General features: G+C 41.1%; 1 protein-coding gene across 1 annotated transcript in view; it reads right to left on the bottom strand.

Moving 5' to 3' along the window:
* Nucleotides 1–648: 648 nt before the first annotated feature.
* Nucleotides 649–19,855, bottom strand: part of TRIM66 (tripartite motif containing 66) — an 89,890-nt gene continuing 70,683 nt past the window's right edge. Inside the window, exons 12-21 of the mRNA XM_074997696.1 lie at nt 18,909–19,181; nt 18,289–18,514; nt 14,482–14,542; nt 13,464–13,638; nt 12,354–12,661; nt 9,539–9,671; nt 7,590–7,664; nt 5,185–5,337; nt 4,365–4,583; nt 649–4,072 (exon numbers count right to left, since the gene is read on the bottom strand). Coding sequence (XP_074853797.1) covers nt 4,013–4,072; nt 4,365–4,583; nt 5,185–5,337; nt 7,590–7,664; nt 9,539–9,671; nt 12,354–12,661; nt 13,464–13,638; nt 14,482–14,542; nt 18,289–18,514; nt 18,909–19,181 — 1,683 coding nt within the window. The 3' untranslated portion in view covers nt 649–4,012. The remainder of the gene's footprint in view (nt 4,073–4,364; nt 4,584–5,184; nt 5,338–7,589; nt 7,665–9,538; nt 9,672–12,353; nt 12,662–13,463; nt 13,639–14,481; nt 14,543–18,288; nt 18,515–18,908; nt 19,182–19,855) is intronic.

The raw sequence follows: 19,855 nt of genomic DNA, 5'->3' as shown, positions 1-19,855 counted from the left end.
TAGCAAAATTATCAGAAAGGAGGTTTCTGACAAAGGAAGAAAGAGGACAGGAAAAAATGCTAAAAACTGAGCAAACAACACAGAAGGAACTAAGCCTTGAACTTTCAGACCCACGGATCTAGCATTCTGAGGTCTGAAAAAAAAAATTAAGCCACTCTAACACAAAAGGGGAAGGGTCTAGCATGCCAGAAAAAAAAATTAATTATTTTCCTTGATTTTTTTTTTTTGTCAATGTAAGTCTAGCCTAGAATCCTTAAATTTCTAGTGTTCTAGAATTTAAAACAGTTTTCAAGACCTTCTTGTCCTTGGTCAAATAAACTGGAGGAATGATTTCCATATTCTAAGACGACAAAGGAATGCTCCTCATTATTGTAATGTCCACATAAATGTAAACTTCTGCCAGTATTATGTGCTCACCCTCAACACTGTGCTTCGTCTGTACAGTACACAGACATGCATTATTCTGTATTAACTGGAAACACAAAAAACAAAATTTACTGATTTGTTCTAGATTCCAGCAGATTTGAGAAACTTACTTTATGTGTTAACATACCATAGGTTCTCTTATCTTTCTTGCTCTGTACCACAACAGCTTAGTTTTCAACAAGTTAGTTGATACTTAAGTAATGTTAGATAACCACTCTGCAATTGAAGAGAGCAACAATCTCAGATTAAGAAATGCACATGAATAAACTTCACAAGTTTTATTGTTCAGCAAAGCACATTACCTTCATAAACATGCAATCAGTACTCAAACACCAGCTCTTATTAACTTTATTGTCATTCATGCTGTTCTCATGGTATTAGGAGAGAAACTACAAGGGAACTTCAAGTGGCAGGAATCATCTCCTTTTCTTCAGACCTATTATTTAAATGAAATTAACCTGTTTTTAAATTGCTTAAACGTGAAGAGTATTTTTTTACTCCATATATTACCTAGTGCTGAAGACAAAGGGAGAAATTTTGAGTCCTCTTATGTGAATGTGAACCCCTTGGGCTTTCTTGGTTGTTTCCAGCACACAATTTGAGTCAAACGTATTTTCAATAGCATGCAGTTAATACCTGGGTTTTTCTCTCTCTGTCTTCTAAACTGTGCGATTGGCTGTGACATAGTCAGAAGAAAAGGAATCCTTTGAACAACCTAACCCAACATTTGTATGTGAATTAAATGCATATGGCTGTTCTGATGGCCAAAAAAAGCATTTCTTGCTTTCATAAGCTCCTTTCAACATACCACTACCTTTTTTACTTTTCCTGAAGAATTTCTAGCATAGACACAGCCTCTAGAGATGTGGTGCCCCTCTTTACCCACGCCCAGAAGGGTAGACTGTAGAGGCGGCAATGTGAAGGAAGCTGCTATGGCAGAAGATGCTGTTCTCACCACACATTATGGTGAGCCAAAGTTTGAGGCTTAAAGAGGTTTCCAAGTCACATGAAGTCTAAATTGTGCAATATTATGCCATTAAGTTCATATTTGGGTCTGCCTGCCTCCACGTTTAGGTTTTGAAACCCAGGCCATGTCTACACTAGCAGGTTCTTTCAGAAAATCCAGCCCATTTTTAAAAGAACAAGCAGAGCATCTACACACAAAATGCTTTCTTTCCATCCAAAATCAAAATAATGCAGCTTTCCCTCTGGAAGCCCTCTTCCATGCCTTGATCAGGAAGAGTGCCTTCTTTCGAAAGAGTCTTTTGGGGAAAAAGTGTGTAGACACCCCAGGAGCCCTTTTGTTAAAAGAGCAGGCCTTGTGGTACTGGATTTGTCAATCCCAGGCCCATTCTTTCAAAAGAGTGGGGGCTGTGTGGCCACTCTCTTAAGAGCAGACCGATCTTTCAATCTACTTTTTGGTGTGTGGACATGATCCTTCAAAAGAAGTTTTTCCAGAAGAGATCCTCTGGAAGTCCTTCTTTCAAAAGACTGCTGTAGTGTAGACGTAGCCCCAACGTTTAAACAATTGTGTCTGTTATCCAAGTGAGAGCACTAGAACCAAAGCATTTGCTCTTAATGCCCTGTGAACTAAAACTCATTAAGAGAGTGCTTGGGTCCCAGAGCTAGATCCTGCCTATGTTCCCCCCCTGGAAAATACAATAACATCCACTACAGACCTGGACCTAATTCAAAAAGGACCAACGTGCCCAGGCTTTAATTGATTGAAGGTCAAATTTTAGAAAACTAAACAAATATAAATCTACAGGAACTAAAAAACTTAAGTCAATTCTAAGCTACTCTGCTTTGGCAGGAAAATGGACTAGATGAGTCAATGTATTTTGCATCACTGTGACTCTCTATGAACATTATACAATAGTATCACCTTCTGATGCAGTAATGATGGAGGGATAGGCCTTTTGAAGGAAGGTTTAATTACTATCTCATACCAGAGTCAGTACAGGTAAGAGTGGTCAACCCAGTCACTCATAAAACTGCAGTCAGTCAGACATGGCAGCTACAGCTCTAAGAGGATGGAACAGGTGAAAAGGACAGGTATGTGAATTTTTCTTCAGCTGTTTCAGCTAGTACAAACAGGTCATGAGTAAAGGCCTAGAATGCAGTATGTGAGTCCAGTCACTTGATTCATCTCTCCCTCACATTCAGTTTTTTATAGCGCATATTTTATTATATCAAAGCAGAGAAGACATCTCACTACTGAGTTAATGGCAAACAATAAGTAACAAACAACAAAATACAGTATTCAAGTCTTGCTATTTAATACATAAAGTCTTTGTTTAAAGTATTGTCTAAAATTGCATACATGATGACCAGACAAGAGCCAACATAAACTGTGCTGAAAACATCTTCTTTATTTTCAGGAAACAGAGCATAGCTGAATGAAATCAATTGAGCGTGGGATATGCAACAGCTCTCCTCTCCTGGGTTCAGATAATGGTCCTACCTTCCACAGTTGGACAGGAGGAGGAAGACATGCAATGTGCTGGCCAGTATAAGTCTAGTTCAATTTAGTTCTCTCTGGAGAGGCAAATTGTGACCTTTGGACTCCAGGTCACTAATCAGAACTTGCCCAGCACAATTACATGTTGCACATTGGCCAATGAAATCACAAGGCCCTAGGATTGTTCTGCCAATGGTTTGGGCAATCTGTGGAAATGAAGATTTAACAATAATTTCATTCCTCCTGTGAGTAAACTGGTTTCCACCACTTAGTGCATTCTTGTTAACCAGAAGTAACTAAACAGAAAATCAAGGAGATGCCACTTTATTTTATAGCCACTTCTGTAACCACGTAATTGCTTTGTCATTAACATGGCAAACTCCACAGCACACTTTAAAGGACAAAACAGAATATGGTTGAATATAAATGCTGCCTTTGATACATAAGGGGTCCCCTGATAATACACAAAGCATTAAGTTAGGTACAAGTGCAATGATTCTTTGCAAACAGAGCATCCATTCTACACTCAGAAGTAGTTCACACATAGCCCTGAATATTACGATGTGTGGTTTTGTGATTTCATGAGAATGCTCCACTTCAAAGAAACAACTAACCATATAACTACATCCTGGAGGCCTAACTCAGTCCAACTTCCCAGAGAAACTGCTGAATTAGACTGCAGGATTTGGTCTTTGGTGACTAGCCTCCATATTTAACATACATCCTGGTCAACATTTGCATTGCAAATGCATGAGTATAAAATGGCTAGCTGTGTTCTATAAAATGAAGGAATCATATTAAATGGATTTTGAAATTGTACAGAAGTATTGCAGATTTTAACATCCTACTGTTGTTATTAACCATAATTATACATCACCATAACATTAGTACTTCGGTGTAAATGCTGCAAACACATAAGCAATTAGACAGGCAGAGAACGGACTAGATTAAAAATGCTCAAATCTTTTAATCATCTCCCAAGTCTTTGAGTAAGGCTGGTGGTCAGCAGATGACAAATGTATTAAGTGAGCAACTCAAATGTTTTCCTCCCACACACACCTTAGCTCTGTCAGTTATTTTGCTAGGTGTTTGGTTTCTCAGCAAATCCAGGAGTGCTCTGGCAGGTCACACCTGAGGGAAGCTGTAAGCCGGCTGAAACGTTGGTCTTTTAGTTTTTTCACTTTCCTGCATACAAAGGAAGGAAACAGTGAATAGCAAGAGGGCTTAGTCATTTTAAAAATTCTTCACACCATTTTCTATTTGGAAGATAGCACAGTAGTTTGAGAGATTTTACTCACTCTCTCTCATACATGTCTACCACTGACACTTTATTCTAAACAGAGTGCCTTGCTATACATTTGCAGAAGTGATCGCATTTACGGCATAGAAGCCTGACAGCCTGAATCACTGTCAAAACTTCACATCAACAGAATTAGCAATGTGGCCACTTAGCAACCAAATGCCTTTGCATTCTTACAGCATGGCGCCGCCTCCTTTTAGGTTGAATACACTCCTGTCCATATGATGGCCATGGGAACCCTTTCGGGGCCATTTGGGTATTCTCTCTCTCCACCTCTTCAGAATCAGAGTCTTCTTGTTGCATCAAAGGAAAACGCTTATCTGGAAAAATGTCCTTCAGCCTGCTCTCAAAGAACACCTCCAAGCATCGCCCTGCCTCTGCAACCTCTGAATCTGGCTGTAAGGGAAGGAATAACAATCCGGTATCATTGCATGCCCACAACTCACCTATGATAGAACAGCTACTCCTCCTCCTCTGCTCTTCTCACAACCAGCCCAGTCTCTTTGCATTTGCACCATACATTTAATCTGGATGCTGCTATTCAGAGATACAGTTTCTGCATCCTTTACAAAATGGACCTGCTGTGAGCTACAGTAACCAGGAGCAGCATCCTGTAGTGCTCTGGAATTTGTTGGCTCTCCTCCTTCTAGCCCCTGGCCACATACACACCTTAATTTTGCCAGTTACTTCGTTGGATGTTTGGCTCTTTACAAATCCAGTAGCACTGCAGCAGCTCACATCTCAGGAGGTGGCTGACGACATTTTTTTAGTTTTTATACCCAGTAAACTCCAGTTGCCAAACATATTTCTGGTGTTAATAAATCTACAGAATTAAGGAATCGTATTACCCACTGGATTGGACCAGTTTTATGCCAGTGTAACTCCAGTGGAATTAATAATTACACCAGTGTAATAAAGGAGAGGATAAGACTCAAGGTTTCTACTGTTTCACAAACTAATGATGCTGTGTGCTGGTTTTAGAATTCCAGATACTTACATAATTGAATTTTGCGCAGTTCCAGAACATTAGACGCACATCAGTGACCAGCTCCTCTGGTGAAGAATAATGTGATTTGTCCTTCTTTTGGAGTTTTTGCCGCATGACTGACAGGTCCATGGGCCTTTTGATGATCTGGTAATAGTGACGAGCCTGTGATGAAAGAAAAAATCAGAGACATTATTCGGCATAACCTCTGTCACAGTGGGAAGAATCTCACTCCAACACTTGAAGATTATCTTCCCTCACTCCTCAGTTAACAAATATGAGGCTGGATTAAACACATAGCTGCTTGCAAGACTGATCTTCAAAACACTCGATTGTGGTGACTGTTCTGCTGTTTCCAGTCTCTAGAGTTCCACTCCCATTACAACAGGATGTGCCTCTTGTCATTTAATCCTCATGGCTATAGTAATATGCATAATACTGATAATAATATATTGTAACACTGTCCCCCAGCCAGCCTTAATAATAATGTTCTGAGACAATGTCACTTGACAGTTTAGAAAAGCATTTGACAGTGGCCACTGCTGGATACAGGCTACTGAGCTATATGTATCAGAGAGGTAGCCAAGTTAGTATGTATCTTCAAAAACAACAAGAAGTCCTGTGGCACCTACTGGGCTAGGTCATCTGACCCAGCATGCTCATTCTTAGGTTCTTAACAAATATATATCATAAAATCATCAGGACCCTTTAAACAGGAGCAACCTATGGGTTATGCCATAATGCACTGACATTCTTATACTGCCTTTAACCCAAAGCACCATTGTTAATGTCCACCCAGTAGCCGCTATCAATTGTGTCACCACAGAACTTTTCTGATGCCAAGCTCAGCTTCTTCAGTGGACATCAGATATTAGGATCTTTTTCTGTCTCCCCCCCCGTCATTTAATCTTTCAAGAAACAACTTGCTTGCTGGTAATGAGTTCCACAAGCTCTTGGTGATTTGCTTTGAGTTGCAATTTTTTCTTATATCATATTACTATACAAGCTATTAATTCATGCTGCTTTTCTCTAATTTTCTCCTCCAAACTGCTTCATGCTGGGGTCCAGTATGATGATCATGGAGACAATATCTGTTTGTCAGAGGCTGGAAATGGATGACAGGAGAGGAATCACACAATGACTATCTGATCTGTTTGCTCCCTCTGGGGCATCTAGCATTGGCCATTGTCAGAAGATAGGATACTGGGCTAGATGGACCTTTGGTCTGACCCAGTATGGCCATTCTTATGTTCTTATATTTACCACAGTGTTCTCCTCAACGTACCTAGTAAGTACTGGACAGACAATATGGTGCATAGATCAACAAGCAATGACTATCCTAAGAGACAGACACCAGAAAATGGTATAAACTCCATCATGCATCCAGTTATTCCAGACTGCACATCGCTTAGGCAGGCTTAGCAGAATTTGACTGCTGTATTTAATTTTGGCAGATATCAATGTTTGTTTTAAGGGTTTCTTTTTATCAATTTAACTTTTTACAGTTGTGTAAAATTATGGGTTCTAAGCAGTTTTTCTATTTCAATCTATTCAAATTTTCACAGTTTTTGGAAATTACAGGATGGAGGGTCAGACAGACAATAATTATTTAATGACAATGAAATAGAAATTCAAAAAGTTAAAGCTGTATATTCATTAAAACACAAATGGTCAAATCACATGTCAAATATACAAAGCAAATATCCTGAACTCAAATGGTAATATGTTCTCAAGCTGCATTTTTTTTAACTTTCCCTAACTTTATATTGTTATTACAATACATGGAAATATTTTTCACTGTTTTTGTTTTTTGTTTTTGTTTTTTTCTGAAATCAATGTTTACTGGCATTTACTAGTAAAAATCTGACCCTTCCAAGGCTAGTCTTCTGACAGCAGGATACACTGCCGCTGCACCACTGGGCCATCTTGCATTTTCTACATATTCAGTAAGCAGAAGCAGATTAGAGTTTAGAGGTTATTGCGCCACAGCAAGTGGAGGACCCTTTCACTCCTTGTGCTGGGCAGGGCGGAACAAGCTCCTCAGTTCCAAGCTCCCTCCCAGGCAGGAGCGCCCATGGGGCAGGTGAAGCAGAAGAGGGCAAATGAGAGCCCAGTTAGTCAATAGTCCTAACTTAGCTTGACACTTCACACCAACCTGGCATCTTGTAAACATTTTACACTAAACGTTCAACATGCTATTAGAAAATTTGCTGGCATGTGGTAGAGGCCAATGCCATTTCGATTTCTGACATGGCACCTGAAAGGCCCTGCACCAGAAGAAACACCTAACAGTAGGTGACTCCACTGTTTAGTAGGCATGTCAGCATCTATCCTTTAAGAACACAAGTAGAGAGTTGTGAGTAGAAGCTGATTTTTCTTTGGATTGCCTCTTAGTGCTCTGTGTATGTTGCACTTACCAGTGGACTGACAGGCTCATGGAATGGTAGGCTCAGGCTACTGCAGAACAGGGAAAGCACCAACTTTTCACACTTCTGTAAAATCCAAAATTAGAATACAGTTTTCTAAGCAGTGTCAGGTGAGTTTTGCAGTACCCACAACTAAATCAATGCTGAGACTATTGATAGTTGCTCCAGAGCCATGCACCCTGTTTGTAACTTTGGAGGCATGTCACCTCATCCTAGTATAATCAGCTTTACTGCCACACACTCTGAGGATGATAACACTACTTTACTTCTGTTTCTTTTAAGACCCATACTATTTTGCATGACAGACTCAAAAAACAGAAAAAAAAAAAACAAAAAAAAAAAACAAAACCACACACGCTGTTTCTGCACTCGCTCCTTCCACATTCATAGTTCTTTCAGTTACTGCTTAAAAGAAGAGTAGCAGTAATGGAAACTGTTTAACTGAGAATATTTCAGTAACAGAGGCACCTGCTGTCATTTACAGGGAGATATCATATGTACATAACATGGCATAATAGCCACCAAATTTTCAAGAGGCCTCTGAAGATGTGGCCTCTTTTAGTCTCTTTTTTGCATTTGCACCCACCTGAGCATACAAAGGGCTACATTTGTGAATTCAGACAAGCACTTCCACATAACAATTGTTCAGTGTGCACTAACAGAATGTTTGTGTGCACAAATGGGTACACGTACTCATTTCATTTTTATTTTCAAAGGTCCTTTGAAAATTTAACTTTGGATGCCTGCTAGTTGATATTAATTTCTTAAACTTCTTTCGTTAAGCATAAAGAATTTAACAAGCACATCAAATCATTTGATACTTTGAATTTTGCAAAAGATAAACTCTTTGCTGCTTCCTATTTTGTCTAATCCCCATTACAACTCGTTTCCCAATGCAACCAAGCACAACTACAATTAAAAGAGATCTTTTTCGTTAGAAAACTCGCCACCAAGGACCAATTAACAGCAGGCAATCAACACAAATCCCTGGCAATAGTTGGCCTAACATTCCATGTTACTATAAATGCATAAGATGGTTAGTAATACAGTATAAAAAAAGCACAAAATTTGTGGTAACTTGAGAAATATTTCTATTATTCTTTCTTTCTTCAGCTGGTGCCAGCAAGTGTTCTCCGTTACATTCCACTTTTCTTTGCCCAGTAACCAGCCAAGGGGAATCTTTCAATTCCTATTCCCTACAGAAACTTTACTGTTCAAATCAAAAAGATCTGAACAAAAAGTTCAGAAAACACTGAGATACACAACCTCCACCTTGTATCTGGGACTCTTGGTTATGGTGCTAGATGCTGAGTAGACGAGCTGTGCAGGCTTTCAGAACAGTGTTATATTTCATGGGGGACTTAATAATTGAGAATAGTGGCAGCAGGGATGAAGAGGCCATAGTTCCCATGTTGTCTGGAGTTGGTAGTGACTAAACATCACTACCACCAGCTAAATATCAATCAGTGACCTACATGAAGTGAGCTGGTGATTTCAGTCTAACTGGTAGCAAAAAATATCTGCATCACAAAAATGCCATCACAAGTGGCCTGAGCAGGGATCTGAATGGATGTCATGTCTGAGCTACCTCCCACCTATGGGGGATCCTGAGAGCAGAGGGTTAGGACAGACTGTCAGGGGGTATTTGCTGTCTGTGCTTTCTCTGAGGTACGGAGAAAGGAATGAATTTTCTAATCTGCACTTTCCTGCAGTACAACATTCATCACAAAATTAAAACAAAGCTTTACAAAGCAAGGATACTTATCTTCAAATATTTACCTGGCATTTTCCTTTTATTGACTCCATTCTGAACATTTCAAATAACAGCCATGGGAAATCACAAAATGCTCAAGAATCTGCACTGCTCAGGCAAAGTACTGTGCTAGAGAAAAAAAATCACACACACTTTTCTAGATTGACTGGCATATATTTGTACCCACCTTTTGGTCAATGTCATCAAGGCCATGCAGTGCTCTATCTCCTTTGTTACAATGGCTGTAGCGCGTGTTCTCACAGTCATACTCCACCTCTGGCTTCAACAGGTTACGGCAGAGAGTACATACCCATTCTCCCCTGCAACACAAGACAGCAAAATTTCACAGCCTGGAATTGAAATGACAATTGATACCTAACAGAAAGCTTCGAGAAACACTCATCTTCTCTATTGTTGTCTACTATTTGCACTAAAAGAGGCTCTGATCAGTCTCCCGCCCAAAGATTACTATCTAATTTAACCAAAATGCTTGTATTTATTCACTGTGGCAACAAGAGGGAATAGAGGCAGAAAGGAGGAGGAAAACTGTAATAAGAACATGTATCAGTATGTTCCAATGAGTGCACAGCTAGATGGTTTCCAGTGTAGCTTTTTAAAAAACTAAAATACATGTCAACAACAGAATAAATAAATGCTTTATGTATCAGAGGTTTCTTCGTTCGATTCTTAGGGTAAGTCAATACTAGGGAAACAAGTCAATTTCAGATGCACAGTTCTAGCTACAGCATTTGCGTAGCTGGAATTGACATATTGGAACTGACTTCCTTCCCTAGTGAAGACCGAGCCTCTATAGTTTCACAATAAATATCCCTTACTCCACACAGTATCATGAGGTACAGGGCTGATGGCCAAGCCCAGAGAGATCTATTTTGCTGAGTCTTCACTGGATGTGCAAAATCAAACTCTGGAAGATCAAATGCCATGATGTCAATCTTCTGATAAGTACAGACAAGTTTGTACTGACTTGGACAAGGGGCAGACTGGTTCAGGGCTCCTACCGATTACAGAGTCAGTTATTCAAAATACAGAAAGGATTTATGCAAAGAGGTACTTGCCCAGCTACAGTAATTCGTCACTAACTGTTGAAAAAGAATTGGTTCAACACCCAGCTACATCAATGGGCAAAGAATTCAAAGTTATCTTAATGGGTGTTCCTTGGAATAAATGGCCCCCTCAGCATCGATGTAAGGGGTCCAGACTGGCAGATCCTCTGCAAGAGTTCCACTGCTTTCCATGGAACTCTGACAGATGCAACTTTTGTAGGATCTAGGCCTAAATATCTAATTAAGAAAAGTTATCAGGACAGGCAAACAGCACTGCCTCCCCTCCCACTCCTGAAAAAGAACTAACTACATTTAGGGAGTAAATGACTGCAACATGGATGACTCTCAAGCTGCCAAGCACATTTATATTACAGGGAAAGTTTACTTTACACAATATTTTGAAACTATGGGGTAACAGTTTAGCTACTACTAGCAAAACCAACTAAATAAAATCTTGCTGCCTTGTGAGGAGAGAAATTGACCACACCCCTGAAATCAATACCCCACTCTTCAAGGGATTTCCATCATTTTAGATGCCAATTTACCTGAACGCCAACAAATATGGTGTCCTCTGACTTTTCCTGTTGTAGATAACTTACTTCTGAAATCCAGCCTCATGGAACTAAGGTTTATAGATGTTGGCAGGTTGTTAAGGTTGAGAGATATGAGGAGGACCCAGAAGGTAGTGCGAAAGCACTGGCTCACTGTACAAAAGCCCCAGTCTTCCACAAATGTCTTAAAAGTCATAGATTTGGCATCAGACTTCATTTAGAGAGCCAAGTTGTCTGCTTCTTTGTGTATGGGTGGGTGGTCCCACCCCACCCTCAGGAAAGGAGGAGGAAACTCTACAAAATGAAACTCGCTGATTTTCCTGGGACTTGCACTGTTTTCTCAGGCCCCCTCCCCAACCAGCCTGGTCAGATTACCAAGATCATGAGGGCAGGGGATGGGCAGGCTGTAGCAGCCACAAGTGATTGACTCCACGCAGCCTTCCTCCTACCCACACTCACTGTGCAGCATTTTGCTGCTGCCTCCCAGCTAGCTGAGCCCCACTGAGTGGCTGGAGGCTTCCCAGCTGCCCACAGAGAAGTGGGAATCAGCAGGCTGGGAGGCTGAGGCAGAGCACTGCATGGTGAGTGCTGGGCACAGGGGAGAGAGACTGCCGAACGGCAATCCCCTGCAGCTGCTGCTACTGTCTGCCACTCTCCCCTGCCCCAGGTAATCCTCCTCATTCCAGACTGAGCAGGGCCTGCTGGAGAGCCAAGGGTGAGGGCGGTAGAAAAGAAGGGCCTGGTGGTCCACAAAAATAGTAGTACTGTAGTACAGTTACAAAATAGTAATAAGTATGAGAGAGGCAGCTGTGTTAGTCTGTATCTTCGAAAACAACAAGAAGTCCTGTGGCACCTTGTAGACTAAGAGATACTTTGGAGCACAAGCTTTCGTGGGCACAGACCCACTTTGTCAGATGCATCTGACAAAGCGGGTCTTTGCCCATGAGAGGTTATGCTCCAAAATATCTGTTAGTCAAAATAGTAAGAGTTACCAAAATGCACATGCACCCCAGAAATTCCTGCAGATGGGCCTGTTTCTACTCCAAACAAGAGATAATCTGAACTTTACCATGCACTTGATAGAAAATCCAGAGATTTAGTTTGTCCCAACTCATTAGAGTTTTATTTACAAAATTCAAGTCTGCCTCTCCATTATTGTACTGGCTGACTGCTGGAGGAGATCACACTTGATTGAAAATAGATATTGTTAATAATTAATCTTTCTCTTGGTATATGAGTGTGGGAAAATGTTCCTGCCTTTAGTAAAATGACCAAAAAAGGCAATATACACAGAAAGAGAGAAAAAGTGAACGCTCTTGTAACACTGACATATATGCCCCTCAGGCAGATTCAGAGACCAAATTAGGGAAGTGTTCTGTGTACTCACACTGGGAAGCTGAGCAGAGCTGGAACATGGCAAGAGAGATGGAACACTTTGGGGCAGTGATCACAACACAACAGTTCTCCTCCATTCAGACAAACAGCACAGAAATCCTCATTCTCAATTGGATTGGTTTCCGGAGCTAGCAGAGATTTTTTCATGCTGGGGATGCCATTGCTAAGGCTGTGATCAACAGGAGGGATATCTACAAAAGTAGATGGTGCCTGTCCTGATGGGTGGCTAATGGAGACCTTCTTATCTTCAGAGTCTTCATATGTGGGAATCCGTCCTTCAGGCAGACTATCATGATTGACCTTGAAAGAAAGAGAAATCCAGAATAACAAAATCATCTTTTTTCACATTTGATGTCCGAACAGTAACAGAGGCTTCTCTGAAGTGGACTCTGCTGGATACAGCACTGGACTGAGACTCCAGACTCTGCTACTGACATCTTAGGTGATCTTGGAGAAGTCACTTCCCCTTCCTGGCCTCACCTTCTCTATTTGCAAAACCGGGATAGTGACTCTGACCTCTACTGTCAAGTGGTTGGATCGTTAATGCTGAAAAGTACTAAGAACTGGAAGGTGTTGTTATTATTATTATTATTATTATTATTAGCATCATCATCTACATCAATGCCAAATCTCCATTGACTTCAATGGGAGTAAGTTCAGGCCCAAAGCTATGTTGAGGAGGAAGAAGGTTCTTTACTGCATACTGCTAATAATACTACCTCAGTTCAAAAGCAACAGTCTAAATGGTTGAAATTTGTTTTGAAGCGGTTCACCCTGTATGAAGGAGCGATCAGTGTAGCCAGTTACAGCACAAATATGCAACCACTGCTTTGGTGTCAAAGCTCATCCTAATTATTCCTGAAAGGGAAGTAATTGGGTAGCAGGGGATATTCTGCTAACACAGTAACAGGTACTGCAGTATCTATTACTCTAAAGTTTTATACTACTGCTCATTGCCAAAGTATCTAGAATACCTTACAATGGTGAAATCCATCAGCAGAGTAGCTCAGAGCATCACAAGAAGCCCAATAAAAAGTCAGTGATCTTGTATGCTACGGGAAAGAGAGATAAAGCAAGCAAGCAACCAATCACACAAACTCACTTTTATAGCCATACTTGAAGACTGGGTACCACATTCAATTATCAGAAGGAAAGTCTCATCTTGGCCTCCCTTCTGTGGCTGCAGTTTGAACACTGGAAGCTCCCCAGATTCTGAGGCACATATTTTTAGGCGTTCCAATCGCACATAGGGAATTTTTAGCTCTTTAGTATAAGTTCTGAAATTATGATAAAATTCATTAGCATTGTGCAGAGTCCTCTCTTCCTAATTTCAACATCTCTTCCATTTTATTCAGTCATTTGATGCATTTCATACAGATGAAAAAAGAGCTATAAAACGAAAAGGACCCTTAGCTGTAAAATATGCATGCATATTTCTATAAGAAACCAAAGGGGAATTAACTGATACTTGATTATAAATGAGACAGCTAAAGTAAAAATGAGCTTCAAGAAGGGTCTATAATTGTATTTAATTTTTGTGTTGAAGTTTTAATGTGTCTTCACTTGCATGTGATCTTATTTAATCTCCCACCCTTCTTGGACTCCATACACTGCTAGATCCCTAGTGCACACTTCTAATATGGCTGTATTACAAACACATTGCACTGAAATTAGGAACACGAGGTATGCTGGTGGATGTACTTATTGTGTTTATCCGTAGTGATGATATTTAGGGATATGCAGACCCAGATCCTCACCCACACCAGACCTCTGTTCAACACAGCCGCAGAAGTGGAGAGGGCAGTATGTACAGTAGGAGCCACCCTGGTGTCCCCCCAACTCCCAGTACAGCTGGGGCCCAATTCACACCCCATCAGACTTTTACAACAGCCTTAAAAATACCAGTGCAATTTCAAAAAGCCCTTACAAGTGCCTTCAGGGAATTGGGACATATGGCATTAGTCATGGGTGCTTCTTTACGTCTTCTTGAATTATTACTTACAAGACAGCTTGTTTTCCTTTCGTAACAACCTGCCAATAACACTAAAGTGAATACAGTATTTGACTATGTGCAGCAAATTTCAAGTCCAATACTTCTCTATGGAAAGTGATACTATTACCTGATGTTCTGGTTACTTTTTGCATCCATTTCAGTATGTTCCTGTTTACTGTTATTGGAATCTGGAATAGAAAATACAAAAACTAGGAAGATACAATATCAGAGTCAGATTAGGAGAGAGGTACTTTAATATTCATGCATTTATGACTTCTTTGTAATATGATATCACATTTGCAATCTGGAATAATATCACATCTATTTAGGTAATTACATCTCCCTATGACTCATAGTATCTGAGCACATCACAAAGCTTCGGTGTCTTTGCCCTCGCAATACCCCTGTGAGTTTGAGGAACACTGTTATCTCCACGGATAGATAGGGAACTGAGGCACTGAGTTAGGCACTTAAATTCCTTTGAGAATCTGCACCTTATTGACTTGCCCAATGTCACTGAGAATATTTGTGGTAAAACAGGAACTGAATGAGAGTCTCCCACACCCCATTTTCCCTCACACATACACACACAAGCACCAGCCTCTCCTCTTGGGCCACTGTGTGTGTGTAATTCTCATTATAAAATTTAACTATGCAGCATTAACATGGGAAAAGAGGACCTTATTATACTCTCATTGACTGAAATGGAGCCAGGATTGTGTTCTTCCTGAAGAAAGTGTTAAAGATAAAATAATAGGAATGCCACAGTTTTAAGGAGTAACAGAGAGGCAGCTGTGTTAGTCTGTACTCCAGAAAAGCAAAGCAGCAGAAATGTAGCACTTTAAGGACTAACAAAATGATTTATTCCTTAATGAGCTTTCGTGGGACAGACCCACTTCCTCAGATCCACAGTTTTAAGGAGTCAACATGGAAGTGCAAGGCGCCTGGGTCAGATTGGGAGAGGCCCTTGTGTGCCCATGAAAGCACTGACTTCTGCTCTAGCCAGGCAGTGCTCATGTCGCCCCACCTCTACCCCAGACCCCACCCCATTCCAGCTGTTCTTCCAAACCTTTGCCGCCACCCTGCTTTTTCCCATGCCCCCTGCCGACCCCCACTCCCACTCCATCTCTCCCCCAAGCCTCTGACCTCACCCCACTCTTTCCAGCCCCTCCCATAAATGAGTTGCAGCCTCACTCCTCTCCCTCCATCCTGGAGCATCTGAACACCACAAAACTGCTTCACAGTGGATGGGAGACCACACCTGCTAACAGGGGGTAGGGGGCAGATGCTCTGGGCCCCGGCATTTCAAAGGGGCCTGGAGCTCCTGATGCTGCTGCTGCTACTTTGACAGCCATGGTGGCCAGAGTGCTGAGCTCCTTTCAAGTGCCATGGCAGTGCTCTCTGCCACTCCATGTGACTATAGGAGGGAGGGGGTCAGCCCGTAGTCCAGGTGGAGCTAAGGGCTGACTACCCTAGGCCCTGCCCCTTACACCTTTGGCCACCTCTCTTCAGGGCATGGATCAGGGCCCGCTTCTCACCTTGGCCTGGGGCCCACAGTGGCTGTCAGCTGGTGCTGGGGTGAGGGGGAAGATTGACTGCCCACTATTTTTTTTCTCCATGGGTGCTCCAGCCCCAGAGCACCCATGTAGATGGCGCCTATGCATGAAAGCATGAGTGTGACAGAATGCACTCACATCCATACTGTACATGCTGATGTAACAATCTTTGCACAAATTATTCTGTCAGAGGCATCATCTGAAAACTCAGATTTGCTGATCAGTAATATTATGGCAAAATGTGCACCACAGGCTTATAAGTGAAGCCGTAAACAAGCTGAAACCGTAACTCACAATGGCTACATCAACACTAGCTCAAAACTTCGAAATGGCCATGCACATCTGCTGTTAGGAATAAGGGGATTTCAAAGTTGGTGGGGTCCTTTTGAAAAGGAGCCCCATCTGAACGAGCCACGCAGCGGCGAGCCGAAGCAATTTCAAAGTGCCACGGCTGCCAGCATGCTAATGAGGAGCTGAATATGTATTTTATAAATATGTATTTTATAATATGTAATTTGCATGGCCATTTCAAAGTCTTGGGCTAGTGTAGACACAGCCAATGTGTTTTTCAGAGAAATGCGGTGCATGGCAGCAATGGCAGTGAGCAGCCTTAGAGAGAGATTGTACCTACCTGACATGTTCCTTCTGGTGTGCTACAGATGCTCACTATCCCTACAGAGCATCATGGCAAAACTGCCACCATGGGTCACCACAGGTAAGAGATGACTAATAAGTTCTCTCATTTCACTCTCTTTATATTGATTATAATTTTCTCAGTATGAGTGTAGTGCTCTGATATTAATACCAATTTACCCATTATAGAGAAAAGCAGCCAAATATTGGTATAAGTTACAGAATTACAGTTTGATCCTGCAATTCTTTGTGTGTGTGTAGTGTCTTATTGACTTTAAAGATTTGCTTCACTGAGCCCTTGCAGTGTAACATAACCATGTTGGCAATTTGCCCATGAAAGCAGCGAGGCAAAGTCTAGTACTCCACTAAGAACAGAGCTGTAGTCCTTGGCTGAAGGGAATATTCTGCAGTACAACGAGCCAAGAAAAAAACCCTCACACTGTGCAATATGCTAACCTATCCAATATCTGCTATTCTACCTAAGGCTATACCTACACTAGCCCAGAAGGTCAACCTGCTCAGGATTGATATTCTGGGGTTCGATTTCTCACGTCTGGTGCAGACACATGAAATTGACCCCTGTACTTCTTGCAACACATGAGGAGTAAGGGAGGTTGACAGGAGAAACTTTCCCATCGACCTTGCTCAGTATGGGCAGCCAAGTAAGCTGAGCACAGATAGGTTGATTCTAACCACGCAACTGCTGTAGCTAGAATTGTGTATCTACAGATGACTTACTTTGCCTAGTGTAGACAGCCTTATTGTAGCACTTAGGTGAATTCATATTACGTTCAGATGTAATTTTAAAAATAAGAGAATTTGGATGGTTTTAATCAGTTCTCCATTAGTGATCCCTGCAAGTCTCATTAAGAGGAAATCTTCTAAAAGAACTAACCCAAGGAGCACTTCACCAGTACGCCACTTGCAAGCTTTCAGCCCTTTCTGATTAAGTGCATTGCTAGTTAGCAATGTGAGTGACACCAGTTCCATGTTTTATCTCCACACATGAAACAACATTCCTTTCCACTGTGTTAGGTACTTGATAATGTTTTAAACAATACTGGAGAGGTATGCAGTACAGTAAGATGAATTACACTTGGGTAGGTTCAGAAATTACCACATTTTACCACGAGGCATGCAAGGATGGCAGTGTTGGGCTAAGCGAGACCTTGTCATGGACTGGGTTAAAATCCCTGTTCAAATTGATATGTGGGAACTCAGGCTTCAGTTAACATAACTAAAACATAAACCCCGCCTATGACACAAGATGGGGGTGAACCTGCCCATGAGCTTTGGGGCTGAGTGTCGCTTTGGGGGAAGGGTGTGTGGGAGTGCAAGAGAACACATACAGAGACTGAGGTCACGGACAAGACTGAGGCAGAGTAAAAGAGAGGCAACAAAAACAAAAACAAAAACCCAAGTAGGATTCTGTCAGAGCAACATGACCCTGGAAAAAGCTCGAGAAAGAGTGTGTTTGGGTCCACTGTTAGCTAAGTTGATTTGAGTGGCCAATAAGCTAGAAACTATTCTGTTGTGTTTATGGCTCCTACATTCAGAGACACAAGATTTTGTATGTTCCTTGTAAATAAGCAAGGCTTTGTTAAAGAAATACCAGTCTGCCACCAATTTCTACTCCCAACTGGAACATGCACTGAGCCACAAAATTTGACTAGCCGCTGAGGTCAAAAATGAGCAACAGTAATTAAAAAAAATAATAAAACAGATAATAAAGAAGAACCTGGTACCTTCTTCATTTCTAAGTTCTTTCACAGTGGTTGGCTGCAAGCAAGAAGCACTGCTGATAGCTGTTGAAGGAGAGGCACACTGCTGAGTTTTCTTGATTGAAAGATTAATAGGTTCTTCTAGCATTTTTTGTATAGGAAGAGTTAATTCAGTAATGGTGTTTGCTCCAGCAATGTCTGAGTCATTTCCAAGAAGATCATTCATGGTACTAAAATCTTCGTTTTCCAGCTTCAGAGGAAAGAGTAAACAAATCTGAAATTTACTGTTTACTTTCTTGACTTCCGTCTCAATAAAGTAACTATTGCTAAAACAGACAGATGTGTTATCAATTTTTTAGACCTTTAATCACTTAGGTTGCTCTTTTCTGGACCTCCTCCAATTTGTCCATATCCTCCCTGAAATGTGGCACCCCAAACTGGACACAATACTCCAGTTGAGGCCAAATCAGCAGAGTAGAGCAGAAGAATTACTTTTTGTGTCTTGCATTCAAGTATCATTAGAGGAGCAGAATTTCTTTTATCAAAGTAACAACCTTCAACCTAATGATTATGACATATCAAGCACTATCATTTAAAGTGCATTCCTTTGCTATAAAGCAGCCAGATGTGTTAGCAATTCTTACCTTGCACTTAGTGTTTCCCAGGAGTACATCACCCATTTCTAGGTTATCAGTAGTCCAAGAGTTCGGGTCATTTGTAGTTCTGTTTAATGCCAAGCCGTAGTTAGGTACTGATTTTGGCTGAACATCAGAGGCATGAAGCATGTTCTGGGGTTCGCTGAGCGATATCATGGATACCCCTTGTATCTGTGGATCAACCAACCTAGATAACCTTGTAGAAGATGGTTCCATTTCTATGGGGTTTGATAAGCCCACAACGTTCAGTGAAGCCGAACGCTGGAAAACAAATATGTGAATCAGCTTTTAAAACAGTAAACCGCTGCTGTTCTTTCTAGAGGGCATAAGATCCTATGTCTCATAATGCCTAATGAAGCAGCCATGTCACAAGAGCTTTGAAAGTATCAATTGTAAACCTATGTCATTTACCAAAAGGGTTATTAATTTCCATGATTAAAGCCAAACTCAGAAAAAGCAGATTCCAGTGTTTCTCTCTCAGCAAGTTACCAGATTCTCTTTTATCACTGTAATGGCTCCTGATTTTTTTTACTTCTTATAATGAATAAGAAATCTAAACACATAGAATTTGGGAATAAATCCATCCATGGTATATGTCTGGTTATTTCAATGAGGTTATGCTAAAGTTGATATAAGATCGGACCTAAGTGAATGATATTCTAGGGACTTCGGTGATGCTGAGCAACTTTCACCAAAGGATGAGTCTGATCAATTGAGCACCTGCTCTTTATAACATCAAATTGTAAATGGAAAAATGCATGCTACAAATATCAGTCCGTTGAAGAAAGGATGCACCTATCTCTTTGTCAAAGAAAGAAAATCTACACGCAAACGAGGTCTCTGTAAGAATAATTTTAATGAAATGTATCTGCTTGTGTTTCATGGCTTCTTAGGGCATTTCACTGTCAAATACAGAAATAATGATATGCAAACCA

This window comes from Carettochelys insculpta, chromosome 6 (assembly GCF_033958435.1).
Source record: "Carettochelys insculpta isolate YL-2023 chromosome 6, ASM3395843v1, whole genome shotgun sequence".
NCBI lineage: Eukaryota > Metazoa > Chordata > Testudines > Carettochelyidae > Carettochelys > Carettochelys insculpta.
This window is presented reverse-complemented; position numbering and strand designations above follow the sequence as displayed.